The sequence below is a fragment of the Accipiter gentilis genome, chromosome 17, assembly GCF_929443795.1.
Source record: "Accipiter gentilis chromosome 17, bAccGen1.1, whole genome shotgun sequence".
Lineage (NCBI taxonomy): Eukaryota > Metazoa > Chordata > Aves > Accipitriformes > Accipitridae > Astur > Astur gentilis.
In genome coordinates this window covers 5,081,286-5,094,665 of record NC_064896.1, presented here as the reverse complement: position 1 = coordinate 5,094,665, position 13,380 = coordinate 5,081,286, and the positions used below count along the sequence as shown (strand labels likewise).

Sequence of the window (13,380 nt, the reverse complement as noted above, 5' to 3'; positions counted from 1 at the left end):
CCACACAGGGAAGGAGCCGAGCTCCCATTCCACAGCTCTGGAGGGATGTTCTGAGCCGGGTGAGAAGTTTTCTCTGCTTTTGGCATGTTGCTAAAGGAGATGAACCAGGACTTCAGCAGTTTTGGGAGGGGGCAGAGAGCTCCACGTGTCGCTATTTCAACCCAATTCCCATCTCCCAGAGACCCAACGTGCTTCTCTACCAGGAGCAACACCAGACCATTGCACACCCCAGTTATACTGGGATATACTGGCCAGGTTCCCAGCCTTAACAACAGGACTCAGGGAGGGGAGACCGCCCCGTGCAATGACCAAACTCTCTCCTTCACTTGCAGATCCATCATTAAAGACCCACACGACCCGACATACTGCAGCAGGCTGTTTAATTAGCCAGCTCCCAAAGCCCAGAGAAAACCACACGGCCCTGCCAGCAGGCAACTTGGCAATAATTAAAGCTCGTTTCCTCTTTGAGACAGGAAAAGGAGAACAAGAAATCAACTCAGTATCCCCCAAACCCTCATGAAGACGTAATTCCCTCCCAGCAGATCCTGCAGGAGCATTGCACAGGTAGATTTTTTTGCACCCAGAAAAGCAACACGTTAAAAAAACAGAAAAAACGCCACTCCACTCATCGCTCAAACACCACAAAATGTGCTTTTATTCCAGAGACAAAAGCGCCTTACAATACCACAGCTCATCCTCCACAGATGCTAAACGCCCCAAATCCCATGGTCCCATCTTTTGTCTGTAAATTAAAACCCTTTTACTCACTTCTAATAGCAACAGATGGGGATCGGGAGTGCGGGATTGGAGCTGCCGATCGGGGACCCCCTGGCAATGAGAAAGAGTCTGGCTGTGCCGGCGGTGGAAAACCTCTGCCGTGTACTGAGGCTGGACCCTGGCACAGCCAGGGATCCCACCCAAATCCTACCACAGGACCCAAATTCCTCCTCCTCATCCCCCAAAATGCCACCACCTTGCTCTGCCGGTGCAAAACCTCATTAATGAGATGTTTCCCTTTCCTCAATTAAGCTGTTTTCCTTTGCTCACCCTCTCCACCCTGCGTGGGGGCTCATCCTTCCCCCAATTTCCAGCAACTTCCCATTGAAGTGTCACTCCAGCTCCCAAGACAACGCCGGCTGATTCATCAGCTCCGAATATTTTAAACTCTATTGTTCTCCCAAGCCCTGTTTTCCCCTCTTTCTTGAAAATACCAGCGGGCTCCCTACTCACGAGGGGATGTTTTGCCCTTCCCAGGAGCAGGAGCAGCCCCTTGAGAAGGGGTGGATGGCAACAATCCCATCCTATTTGGGAACGACTGGGGTTTTGTTCCCAGCTGCAGGAGATGGAGGAGGGAATTGCATTGAGCTCCTGGCAGGATCTGGCCCTGGGGGGAGCACGCAGGATGATACCACCACCCTGGTCCTGCTTGTACTGCAAGAAGTTGCCCAAACTTGGGGGACGGATGCAAAAACCTGCCCATGCTAAGGGGCCAGGGAGTAACTGGAAGCACTGGGATGGGGGCTTCTAGCTCACACGGCAGGGAAATCTGGGGAAGAGGTGGAGGTTGGGCAGGACCAGCATGAGCCGACCCCTCCATGAAGGTGTCCCAGCCCCGGGGTCGGTGTTACCCAGAAGGGACAAACCAGCCCTTGGCCACGATGCTGGGCAGGCGTTTGCTCTCAGAGGTTATCGACTCCGTTTGGGAAGCAGAGCCCGGCCACCGGGAGAGGATCCCAGCTCACCGACAGCTGAGGCGATACGGGATGACCAAGCAGGAGGCTTTTGGCAACTGAGGAAACAAGGAAAATCCTGCTCGGGGAGGAGGAATCCTCTCCATCCGCCTGGCCTTGTGCCGTGTGCCTGAAGATGCTGCACCCTGATGGGGACACCCCGGTTCAGAGGGACAGGAGCTTCCAGGAGCTTCTTGGTGCAACCAGAGCAACTGGGCTAGACTCCGTGGGGAAAAGCCTCCCCAGGTACCAGCTTGAGCCCTCGCACTGGCTTTTCTTGGTTCAGTTTTGCATCATGAAACCCTTCCATGTCCAACAGTGGGACTGAGAAGGAGGGATCGGGAAGACCTGCCCTGAGCTGATGGTGAGGGAGACGCTGGGAGCGGAGCTGAACCCACTGGGGACACCAGCCCCAGGGAGCAGCAGCCAGAGGGGTAACGAGGAGGGGAGAGCCAAACCCCAGCCAGCCCCAGGTTTGCACTGGGGAGGTTGCAAAGGAAAAGGTTTGCTGCTGATGGGCGACGGTCGCTGGGATGCGGTGCCTCGGCCAGGCTGGTCGGGTCCCTGCCCGGCTGCTCCGCGTGTCCCTTCCCCTCCATGCTGCCAGTGACACCTCGGGGGGGCTCCAGCCCTTACCAGGGCAAGTTTTGTCCTTCCTAAAATCATTTTCCACAGGGTTTTGAACAGCACATCACCTCCACAGAGTCCTTACCTTCTTAGGGAGACATTCACGCCACCCAGAAATAGCACCAAAACCCACACCTCAAACTCCCTGGACCCCAAGCCCAGTTTGACTGACAAATTTAACCCACCTGCATCTTACCCCAACCCCAACCCCAACACAGCCGGGGCCGGAGCCACCTCCTTCCACCCGGGCGCTGGGAGCCCCACAGAGTGAGCAGCCACTCTTCCAGCCCCCGCAGCCTGTCCTGGTTTTGGCTGGGATAGAGTTAATTTTCGTCCTAGTAGCTGGTATAGTGTTATATTTTGGATTTAGTATGAGAAGGATGTTGATAACATGCCGATGTTTTCAGTTGTTGCTAAGTAATGTTTATACTAACTGAAAGATTTTTCAGCTTCTCATGCTTGGCCAGCAAGAAGGCTGGAGGAGCACAAGGAGTTGGGAGGGGACACAGCCAGGACAGCTGACCCAAACTGGCCAAAGGGGTATTCCATATCATGTGACGTCATGTCCAGTATATAAACTGGGGGGAGTTGGCTGGGGGGCACGGATCACTGCTCGGGAACTGACTGGGTCAGCAAGTGGTGAGCAATTACATTGTGCATCACTTGATCTGTATATTCCAATTATTTTATTATTATTATTATCATTATTATTTTCTTCCTTTCAGTCCTATTAAACTGCCTTTATCTCAACCCATGAGTTTTACTTCTTTTCCCTGATTCTCTCCCCCATCCCACTGGGGGGGGGGTGGAGAGCAAGCGGCTGCGTGGTGCTCAGTTGCTGGCTGGGGTTAAACCACGACAGAGCCACTATGACTTGTCAGCATCACCCCGATGCCGGAGGAGTCCCATGTCTCCCTTTATTAAGTCTCTCTGCATTTCTTAGCTATAAATAGGTCAGCAAGGTTCGAAGCGAAGGGCGTGAAGTTGCATGAAAAGCAGCCGCCGAAGCAGGACTTTGCAGAGCATGGCACAGCCGTCTGTGTCACGGTGGCATCAATGGGCTTGGAAAAAAGGTGGCAAAGCAACTCAGAGTGGGGTCATTTTTTTTCCCTGGAAGGGGAAGTTGTTTTTGGAAACATTAACATTGAGCTTGTCACTGGGAGTCAGGGCCAAGACAACGAGCAATTTCCCCATCAGGTATCCAGGACCAGCAGGTCACATTTGATGGAGGAGCATCAAAAGGAGGGTGACGGTCCCCAGGGAGCAGCATTAGCAACGAGATTAGTGAACACTCGCCCACGGCTCAGCCCGCAGTGTCGGCACATTATGGGCTCCATCTTTGGCAATAAAACACTCCCCATGGGCCCACATCCCAACTTCACGCTTACACGGAGAAAAAAAAAACCAAAACAAAGCCCTTTGCAAGCCCAGCGCTGCAACCACCAACCACAAACCCGGTCTTTAGCGGTGGGAGAGGTGGGTGCCTGCAGCACCCCCAGCCTCATGCTGGACCCTCACCAGCTGCCCGCCGAGGCTGTCCCTGACTGTATATCAAAGCTCTTAAGACGTGGGAGCAGCGGAGGCAGGAGTCTGCCGGCAGCCCAAGCTGCTCCCAGCACCCACCAACCACCTGCCCAAAGCCCATCCCTGGCCGGAGGCTCATTGAGGAACCCGCTCCATCCCGAACTAATTAAGAGTAAACAGACACCAGCGGCTCCGGTCACACCAGGATGCAGAAATTTGCTCTGTCAGTGCCAATATCTGCGCCGGAGCGCACACACGCGTCCAGCTCAGTTCCGACAGAGCCGCTGTCAGCACCCAACCTGCGGCAGGGATGTGCCAAGACATCTTCCAGCCGTGCCGGTGGGCCCAAAGATGCCGGGGATGGCCCGGCAGGCAGGCAGGGTGTTGCAGGGAGGGTGATGGGGACAAACAGGTCCCCACAGGGCCCGTCTGCTCTCCCTATCCCACTTCTCCCAGTCCGGCGGTCCAGCAGTGTCCAGCGCCTTCTCCTGCTGCCATCCCGCGGCCGTGTCCCACAACTGCACAAGTACACCCACGTACGGCACCGGACACGGTTATGGCCAGGCTGGGACCACCGCAGCACCCAAGGGTGGTTCCGCACCCCTACAAAGCGGACACCCATCTCGACCTGTCCCCAAGCACCACGGTCACAGAGGACCGGCCCCACGCTGCAGCGGCTCCTTGCCCAGGGGTGGCAGGAGGCCAAGGTGTCCTCTGTCCATCCCCATCTCCCCCCTGAGCACGGGCTGAAGGATGCTGAGCACCTGCTCAGCCCTGGGCTCCCCTTCCCCAGGGCCACCTCGGTGCAGATGCCAAAGCCGAGCTGGCAACGCGGCTCCCGTGGCAGCTCAGGGACAGGAACGCGGCAGGGTTTATGGAGAGAGGTGGCAGGAGGGGACACGAGAAGCCCTTTCTGGCGTAACCACCCTCAGATGTGATCCCAGAGCAGGCCCGTGCCCACCCAGGGAAGAGGGTTGCCCACCCCTCCAAACCACAGGAAAACCCAGGGTTTATAAAAACTCAGTTTATTCCAAATGTTAAAAGATTACAGGTTTTTTTCCTCTCTTCCTCAATTAATCAACCAAAATACTTTACATTTTCTTTTAAAAAAATTCAACCTATTCTGAGCCATTGTACAAGTCGCAGCCCCCCACCCTGCACACACCCCCTGCTTCCCCCTATTGCTATAACTTAACATACAAAATTTAATCTTTGCAGACCCCCTTCTCAGTCCAGGTACCTGGAAGGCAGCACGGAAAAAGAAGATGGGGCAGGCCGGGTGCAGGGAGCAAGACCAGTTGGACCAAGACCGGCAGCAATGGGGAGGGAGTCCCATCGTTTCAAGCAATTCAATGCATAGCTGGGTTTTGGCTGTCTTCTCAGCAAGGCCCTAACAGCAAATGAAGCTCCTTCCTCAGCAAAGGAAAGAGAAAAAATTAAAATAACAAAGTCCCCACCCGTGGGATGGATTTTGTTGGGTTTCCAAAGGCAATGGGAAAGAGCAGGAGTGGCTGGGACTGCAAAAAGCAGTGCTGGAGGCGGCTGCTCCAGGCAGGAGAGAGCGGGGGAACCTGCTCCCGGCCTCACTGCCTGGGAGATTTTGGCTCAGATCTGTAAGCAGTGATGGGTAGGAGGCAGGAGCCCCCCTTCTTCAGCAGCCACAGCTCTGCGTTCAGCGTAGGGCAGGCATCATCCAGTGGCGTTCCCCCTCGCAGGCTTCCAGCCACCCGGCAGGATCTCCCCACCGCAGCCACAAGCATTGGGTGCGAGAGGAGAGAGCTCCCTGGGAGCGTTTCTGCTGCGCCGAGAGATCTCACCTGGAACGAGCCCAGAGGGCTTTGGTGGGCAACAGGAGACAAATCCAAGTCGGAGAGGTAAAAGATGTTTAGGTTAAGGGGATGGAGGAGCACCCAGAGATGGTGAACATGGGGACCTCAGAAAGCCCAATGCCCAAACCCTTTTGTGTAGTGAAGCACAAGGCCCTCAGTTTTGCTGGGCCAGGAAATATTAAAAAAAAAAAAAAAAAAAAAAAAGCCAGACAAGAAGTGGAAAACCCATCCACAGTACTGAGATCAGTTTAGGACCAAGCCAACCCGGGGGAGCTGACAGAGCACCGGGCACCACAGGAAGACAGACACACGCTTGCAGAAGAAAACACAAGCATCCCTGAAGACCCCTGCTCCAGCCACGCAGACGCTGCCAGGGCCCGGCTCCGGGAGCCTCCTGCCCTCCCCACTGCCATCGGCGGGAGACCAGAGCTGGAAACTGGGCACCCAACCCAGACAGAAGGTGGGGGTGTGTGTGCGGGCCCCGTGATCCCGCTGGGCTCGGCTGCGCAGCATCACTTCATCAACTCTGCTCCTTGTCCTTGACCAGCAGCACTGTGTGTTGGCCACCGCTGGACACGGCCAGGACCGTGCGGTTTTCCAGCTGCTTGCCCGTCATCTCCACAGGGCTCCAGACATCATCCTCCTCCCCTGTGCCCAGCTGGTAGTTGGTGCCCATGCCCCAGGCAAATGCTCGTCCTGCAACAGAGGTGATGCAAGTTTGCACTTCAAAGTGGCTGCATGATACGGTGGAAAGGGGACCCACCAGCCAAACCCAAGAGGACTTCACACCCAGGCAGGGGGATGAGCAACAGGTGCCAGAGACACCGGCAGCGGGAAGAGGAGCAGTGCTTGGCAACTCAAAGAGACGTTTCATCACACAGCTAAGGCACTGTTTTGTCCCCAGGGAGCAAACCAAATCCATCAGCCCACTACAAACCCTCTTTTGCACCTGCCATGGGCTGCAGATGCCATGCACAAGCATGCACAGCACCAGAGCACAGAGGTCTCACAGCACCAGAGTTCAGGGTGCAGAGAAGGGACCGGCAGGCCAACGACCCCCTCCTGGTCAACACCCTGTTACGAACCTTGCTGCCAAGGGCCCACAAAAATATTTGAGCAGCTGCTGCCCAGCTGCCCCCAAGGCTGAGTGGTCGATCAGCGCCAGGACCTGGCTCCAGTCCCGACCCAGCCAGCAGTGTGTGATGAAGCTGTACGGGGCCAGCCGGATCCAGGGGGGCCAGGCTGGGCAGAGCACCAGGATGGATGGATGAGAGGTGGGGAGAGTAGTTAGGACAACATTCCCAAGCCCACGGCCCCGGCACTCACCGTCACTGCTGACGGCGTAGCCGACTGACGCACCGCACGCGACAGAAGAGATGCTGGGGAGCTCTGGGATGACCGTGGGTGTGCTCTTCTCCTCCGCCCCAGCCCCAAGGCCCAGCCGGCCGTACTCTGCCCTGCCCAGGCTGTAGGCTTTACCTGGAGCACAACAGATGCACAGGAGAGGTGACTTGAGAGGAGCAGAAGCCCACAGCAGGCCACAGCCAGACCCTCTCCTGCCGGTCTGACTCCTGGAAGAGCGTCACTCCTCTCTATGACACCCTAGATCCCAACCAGGAGGTGCGGGGTGGGATAGAGACCCTTGAGCTCCCCAAAATCAAGAGAATGGGCAGGTGCCTGGACAGACTATTGAGCCTGTGAGAGCAGAGTTCACAAGTGACTCCGGGTTCCTGTCATCCTCCCTGCCCTTGGCTGCAAATTCACGCCACCCTTGTTGCCTTCCAACACCAAGCACTTGCGAGGGCTCTAGTACATCACCCTCACCCCAACACCTCCCCCAGCTGGGACGAAGGCCATGGGAGTCACCCCCCCATTCCACTTTGTGCAACTCCCAGCCCATCAGTCATGCCAGTGCTCACCCTCTGAGTCGACGCACACTGTGTGGTGCTGCCCACCGGAGAACCCGACCCAGGACTTGGTGGAGTTCTTGAAGCATGTCAGGTTCTGCGGGGAGAAGCAGGGCTCGGTGCCCTGGGTCCCTGCGGGGTGGGACGCACAAACCCAGGCAGATCAGATCCACAGGCACAGAAAGCCCAGGCCAGGCACCAGCACTGAGCCATTCACCCTAGGGCTCACCCCACCAGAGACTAACACAGACCCCCATGACCCAAAAGCAAATTTCTGCTCAAACCCACCAGCTGCAGGGGCTGGGACCTAAACCCAGAGCTATGCAGGGTGACCCCCCCCAGACCCGATTTCCAGCTCCGGTCCGGTGTGTCCGGTGGGCGCTTGGTGTTCAGGATCCAGGGTGCCCAGCAGCATCCCCCCCAGCAGGCCAGGGCAGCATGGGACCTGGAAGTCTGCAGCCAGACCAAAGCAGGAACGAGATCTGGAGGGACATAAGCGAGGCTCACCCAGCTGGTGGTAGTTGGAGAGGCCAAATCCATAGATGTGTCCCTCCTGTGTGATGGCGAAGGTGAAGTAAGCCCCGCAAAAGGCATCCTGGAAGCGCATTTTGCCTCTGTTGCCTTTGCCTTTGACAGGGACGCGCTGGGGGACCAGCAGGCGCTCTGGGGGCAGGAGACAAGGCGTCATACAAGGTCTAGTGATTTACACTCTTTCCATCCCCCCTTAGATACAGCTTGCTGAATCCAAGCAACTGATTTACACACAAGCCCATGAGCAGCAGGGGAAGAGACTGGGTCTCTTTGCTCCTCTGCAAAGCACAGAGCTGGAGACGAAGGACACAGCACCGTGCGCCTCCGAGCACCAAAGCAACTCACGCAGCCCTTTCCTTCCTCCTCGGTTGGCAAAGAGCGCCGGCACTCTCCCCAGCTGGCCCTGCTCGCCGCAGCCACACGTAAAGAGGTCACCGTCCACCGTCAGCATCACTAAGTGGTCATTCCCTGGGAGGAGACGAGGGAGAGGAGTGAAGCAGGAGTCATGCTCCATGAACCCAGCAAGACCCAGGGGCTGAGATCCCACGTGTAAACCCCAGCTGTCCCAGCTTTCTAGAATTCAGTGGGGTTTGCTGCACTGGATACCTTGACACCAGATTCTGGCACAAATTAAAAACCCAGGATCTCCCTTTTCCTGATCCCAGTTCCCCAACTGAAACTCCAAAGAAGTTTCTCTGGGAAGGTTTAGGGGCACATGCCCCCTCCCTGCCTCTCCTGGGCCCTGGACAAGTTCCCTGGTTGCTCTGCTCAGACTCCCCAAGTCTAGAAGAGGCCAAGCGGTTTGACCGTGCAGGCTCGTGGTTAGGGCGCTCTTGTAAGGCATTTTACATCAGATTGTGTCAAATATTAACAATACCATTGGGGCTAGAAGAGACACAAGGTCTGTTCTCTCAAAAGCCAGAGAAGAGCAAGCACACTCTTGTACCTGGCTCAGAGCAGCCAAGAGGGAGGAAAAGGACATGGACCTTCTGGACCTTCACCTTCTCCCGACAGTTGCAACAGCCTCGTGCACCAGCCTGACCCACGCACACCCCAGGACCTTGCTCACCTGAGACAATTTTAATGACAGGTGCACTGAGCTGGAGCAGCACAGGAAGGGAGCTCGTCTTCATGGGCTCCAGCAAGCCGATCACCCCGTTGTTATCCTAGGTGGAGAGACAGATGCGGGGACATGAGTCACAGAAGCAGCAGCCATCAGCAGAGCTTCCAGCATCCAAGAAATCAACATACCCGAAAAGAACCCCAGACAAAAACCCTGCCGTCCTCTGTCAGCGCGGCCGTGTGACTGTCCCCTGCAGAGACCTGCACCACCTTTTCCTGCAGCTCCACCAGCCCCGGTGTGGTCTCCGACCCTTCTGCTGAGGTGTCACGCCCGAGGGCGCCTTCATCATTGCAGCCAAAGGTGTAGATCTACAGATAAAGAGCGAAGATGGTCAGGATCATAGAATCATAGAATAGTTGGGGTTGGAAAGGACCTCCAAAGATCATCTAGTCCAACCCCCCTGCAATGAGCAGGGACATCTCCAACTAGATCAGGTTGCTCAGAGCCGTGTCCAACCTGACCTTGAATGCTTCCAGGGATGGAGCATCAACCACCTCTCTGGGAAACCTGTGCCAGTGTTTCACCACCCTTGTCATAAAAAATTTCTTCCTCATACCTAGTCTAAATCTCCTCTCTTCTAGTTTAAAACCATTACCCCTTGTCCTATTGCTCCAGGCTTCTCTTCTGCAGCCTGAACATCCCCAACCCTCTCAGCCTTTCCTCACAGGAGAGGTGTTCCAGCCCTCTGATCATTTTTGTGGCCCTCCTTTGGTCCCGCTCCAACAGGTCCATGCCTTCCCTGTGCTGAGGACTCCAGAGCTGGACACGGTGTTCCACGTAGGGTCTCCAGAGGGGCAACAGGTAGAGCGTGAAGCCAGGGGACAGAGACCCACCAGGCTGAATTATCCCTTTGACCCTCTAAAATGTAGTGGTCCGTGGCATGGAGACCACCCTCATCCCCGGTGCTGGCGTGAGCTACACGTCTGGGCCGAGCAGGGTCTGATTCAGACCCCCTGCTCCAGGACACGTCCCAGAGCTTGCAGGGAAGCGCGGCTCAGCCTCCCCACACCCCCCAGGTGCTGCCCCCTCCACGCTGCACTCACTTTTCCCGTCTGGCTGAGGCACACCGTATGCATCCCTCCGGCTTCCACCTGCACCACCATCTCCGGCAGCGGCACCAGGGCCGGCTTCTTCCTCTCCATCACGTCCTCCCCCAGGCCCAGCTGGCCAACATCCCCCTGCCCCAGCGTCAGCACCAGGCCGGGCTGTGTGCGGTGGGATGAGTGGCAGACTGCGGGGCAGAAGGGAGATAAATGCCATATAGATAACATAGGGGGAACAACGCTTCCATTAAAGGCGGTCTCTGGGAAGGGGGAGGGAGAACCCCCAGGGATTTTTCTTACTTTTAATCTTCTTCCTTCCAGGAGACTCGTCTTCTGGCACCGGGCTCTTCTTCGCAGTGCGTTTCCCTGGCATAGTGCCTCGGACCTAAACCCCAAGGACGCCCTCTTAGGGGGTCACCCACGGGGCTGTCAGTGGTTTGGGGTTCCCCCCCCGCCCCGCCCCGGATCACCCGAGGGACCAGCGACCGAACTGGGACTGGAGCACCGATCTCCGCTCCCACTTCAGGCTTCCGTGGGTGTCCCCGGCCCGAGCCGTGCCGCCACGCCGCCTGTCCCGACCCCACGAGCCGCGTGGGCCGGGCTCCCCCCCCCCCCCTCCCCGCCGTTTGAATTCCCCGCGCCGCCGCCCCCCCCCCCCGCCCCACGTGGGACCGCGCAGGCCCGCGGCCCGGCCCGGCCTTTTCCTCCCGCCGGTTGCCGCTCGCCGGGACGGCCGGACGCCCCGAGGGGGCTGGTCGGGGGCTCGGCGGGACCCTCCCGTCCCTCCCCCTTCCACCTCCGCTCCTCTCCCCGTCGCCCTCCTTCCCCTCGCCGCTCTCAGGGCCGCGCCGCGCTCCCACCTCCGCGCTCCGCCGCCGGTCGGCCCGCCGCCGCGCTCCCTCACCGCGCATGCGCGGGCGGGGTGTGGGGTTGTGTGTGTGTGTGTGTGCGCGTGTATGTGTGTGTGGTGCGCGCACAGCTCCGGCCGGTCGGCGGGACACAGCGCCCTCTGCCGGCCGGCGGCTCCGCGACCGGCCCCGGGCACCCAAAGCGGCAGAGCGGGCAGGGCAGGCAGGGCAGGGCACGGCAGGGCAGGCAGGGCAGGACAGGCAGGGCAAGGCAGGACAGGACAGGACAGAGGGGGCAGGGCAGTGCAGTGCAGTGCAGGCAGGGCAAGGCAGGGCACGGCAGGGCAGGCAGGGCAGTGCAGTGCAGGCAGGGCAAGGCAGAGCAGGCAGTGTAGTGTAGGCAGGACAGGGCAGGACAGGCAGGGCAGGACAGGGCAGGGCAGGGCAGGACAGGACAGAGTAGGCAGGGCAGGACAGGACAGGGCAGGACAGGACAGAGGGGGCAAGGCAGGGCAGTGCAGTGCAGGCAGGGCAAGGCAGAGCAGGCAGTGTAGTGTAGGCAGGGCAGGACAGGACAGAGTAGGCAGGACAGGGCAGGACAGGCAGGGCAGGACAGGGCAGGGCAGGGCAGGACAGGACAGAGGGGGCAAGGCAGTGCAGTGCAGTGCAGGCAGGGCAAGGCAGGGCAGTGCAGTGCAGGCAGAGCAGGCAGTGTAGTGTAGGCAGGGCAGGACAGGACAGAGTGGGCAGGACAGTGCAGGACAGGCAGTGCAGGCAGGGCAGAGCGGACAGGGCAGGCAGAGCAGGCAGGCAGCTGCTCTCCTGGAGGCCCCTGACCACCCTGCGCAGGCTTCCGCGGGGACTCCCGGTCAGTGCGTGCTTCGGTTACCAAGTGCGTTAACTTGTCCTGGCGTCCTACCTCTAAATAGCAGCGATTCGTACAGTCTGCATAGCTACCGGCTCAGCGGTACAGCGATAGCTCTGCAGCAAAATAGAAGATATTTAACACAAGGAGAGACTAATTGGATGATGATAGTGAAGCAAGAGTATTAACAAAATCCGGCAGGCCCACACTACGAGGTCTGGCAGCCAGGACCACAGCAGAGATGCCATCTAACAGAGGTTGTCCCTGAGCCATTTGATGAAAATATGACCTTATGTAACTTACTTACACCCTATTTGATCTGTTGGGATTGGTTTGCGTAAAAAGCAACAAGTTCAGTAACACCCATGCCCCTTGCGATGCCAGGAGGTAGTCTGAAGTCCATCAATTCTAGGTAGTTAAGTGAGAGAGCACGAGTTGATTTCAGACTGTGAATTTTCCAAAGCACCTACAATAGCATTTTGAACCATTTCAGGTGTAGCAGAGATGTTTGCAGTGGCCTTCTGCAGCTTGGGAATGCCCGACTGTGGAAATAACGATTGCATTGAGTAGATGTAAAGTCGTTGACCTTTGTACTGGCGGATTAAAATAATTTTGTTTATGACATAAGAGCTTTAGCAGAGGTTCCTGCCCATGGGGGTGGAGGACTCACCCTGCCACAGAGCCAGGCATCAGAATGGTGGGCCACCACCACACGTGCCTTGAACCGTCGCGATGCCAGCAGAAAGAATGCCTTCAACTGTTGGGTTTTGAAGAGCAACTGGGTTTTATTAAGCACATTTGACCCACTCGGACTCTTCAAAGGGGTCAGATGATGTTTGGACAGCTGGTTTCTCAGCTGCTGTCAGCACTCAACCATTGCTTTGTCAATTGTAATGTCTGGAATTGGGACCCATGAATTTGTGGTATTTTTGGCAGCTTGTGCCATTAACATCCCAAGTAACGTTCCAGGATTCCATTTGTTCAAAACACAGTATTGCTTGGAACCACAGATGCATCCGCACAACCAGACTCCTTAGAGTCCCTTTATCGGGACTTTTGGAACTTGCTGGTCCTCATAATTACAATTATCTTAGAGATAAAGCCAAAAGCTTTATTTGGCTTCCAGTGGGGGTTTGCCGATTGTTTAGGGCCGACTATAGGGCTCATCCCCATTGCGCTGCACCATCCTCATCCTTTGTTACAGACCACCCCAGCTTTTCCACCATACCACTGCTTTTAGTGGAAAACCTGCTTTTATTCTTGAAACAGGAACTGGACTAAATTTCCTGTAGCATAACAAGATAGCAAACTAACAGTCCATACCTGCAACAGCAAATGCTATCTCTTGCCTAA

The 13,380-nt window shown here is 57.0% G+C and overlaps 1 protein-coding gene across 2 annotated transcripts; it reads right to left on the bottom strand.

Moving 5' to 3' along the window:
* Nucleotides 1-4,912: 4,912 nt before the first annotated feature.
* On the bottom strand, nucleotides 4,913-12,152 carry RCC1 (regulator of chromosome condensation 1). Of its 2 annotated transcripts, none has more exons than XM_049820970.1 (10): nucleotides 12,082-12,152; nucleotides 10,615-10,699; nucleotides 10,315-10,502; nucleotides 9,400-9,579; nucleotides 9,218-9,314; nucleotides 8,494-8,616; nucleotides 8,125-8,280; nucleotides 7,630-7,749; nucleotides 7,037-7,189; nucleotides 4,913-6,406 (listed from the first exon to the last, which is right to left on the bottom strand). In XM_049820970.1, the coding sequence occupies exons 2-10, from the start codon at nucleotides 10,685-10,687 to the stop codon at nucleotides 6,231-6,233; spliced, it is 1,266 nt and encodes a 421-aa protein (XP_049676927.1). In that variant the 5' UTR covers nucleotides 10,688-10,699; nucleotides 12,082-12,152; the 3' UTR covers nucleotides 4,913-6,230. The 2 variants fall into 2 exon arrangements, with proteins under 2 accessions (XP_049676927.1, XP_049676928.1); XM_049820971.1 differs by lacking the exon at nucleotides 12,082-12,152 and adding an exon at nucleotides 11,175-11,214.
* Between the last annotated feature and the right edge of the window lie 1,228 nt (nucleotides 12,153-13,380).

Coding starts and splice junctions, on each gene's coding strand:
- RCC1 (XM_049820970.1), bottom strand. CDS start 10,687: ATGCCAGGGAAACGCACTGCGAAGAAGAGCCCGGTGCCAGAAGACGAG. Junction 9,315..9,399: donor TTGTCTGGGGTTCTTTTCGG/GTATGTTGATTT, acceptor CTCTCCACCTAG/GATAACAACGGGGTGATCGG. Junction 8,281..8,493: donor AGGAGGAAGGAAAGGGCTGC/GTGAGTTGCTTT, acceptor TCCTGCCCCCAG/AGCGCCTGCTGGTCCCCCAG.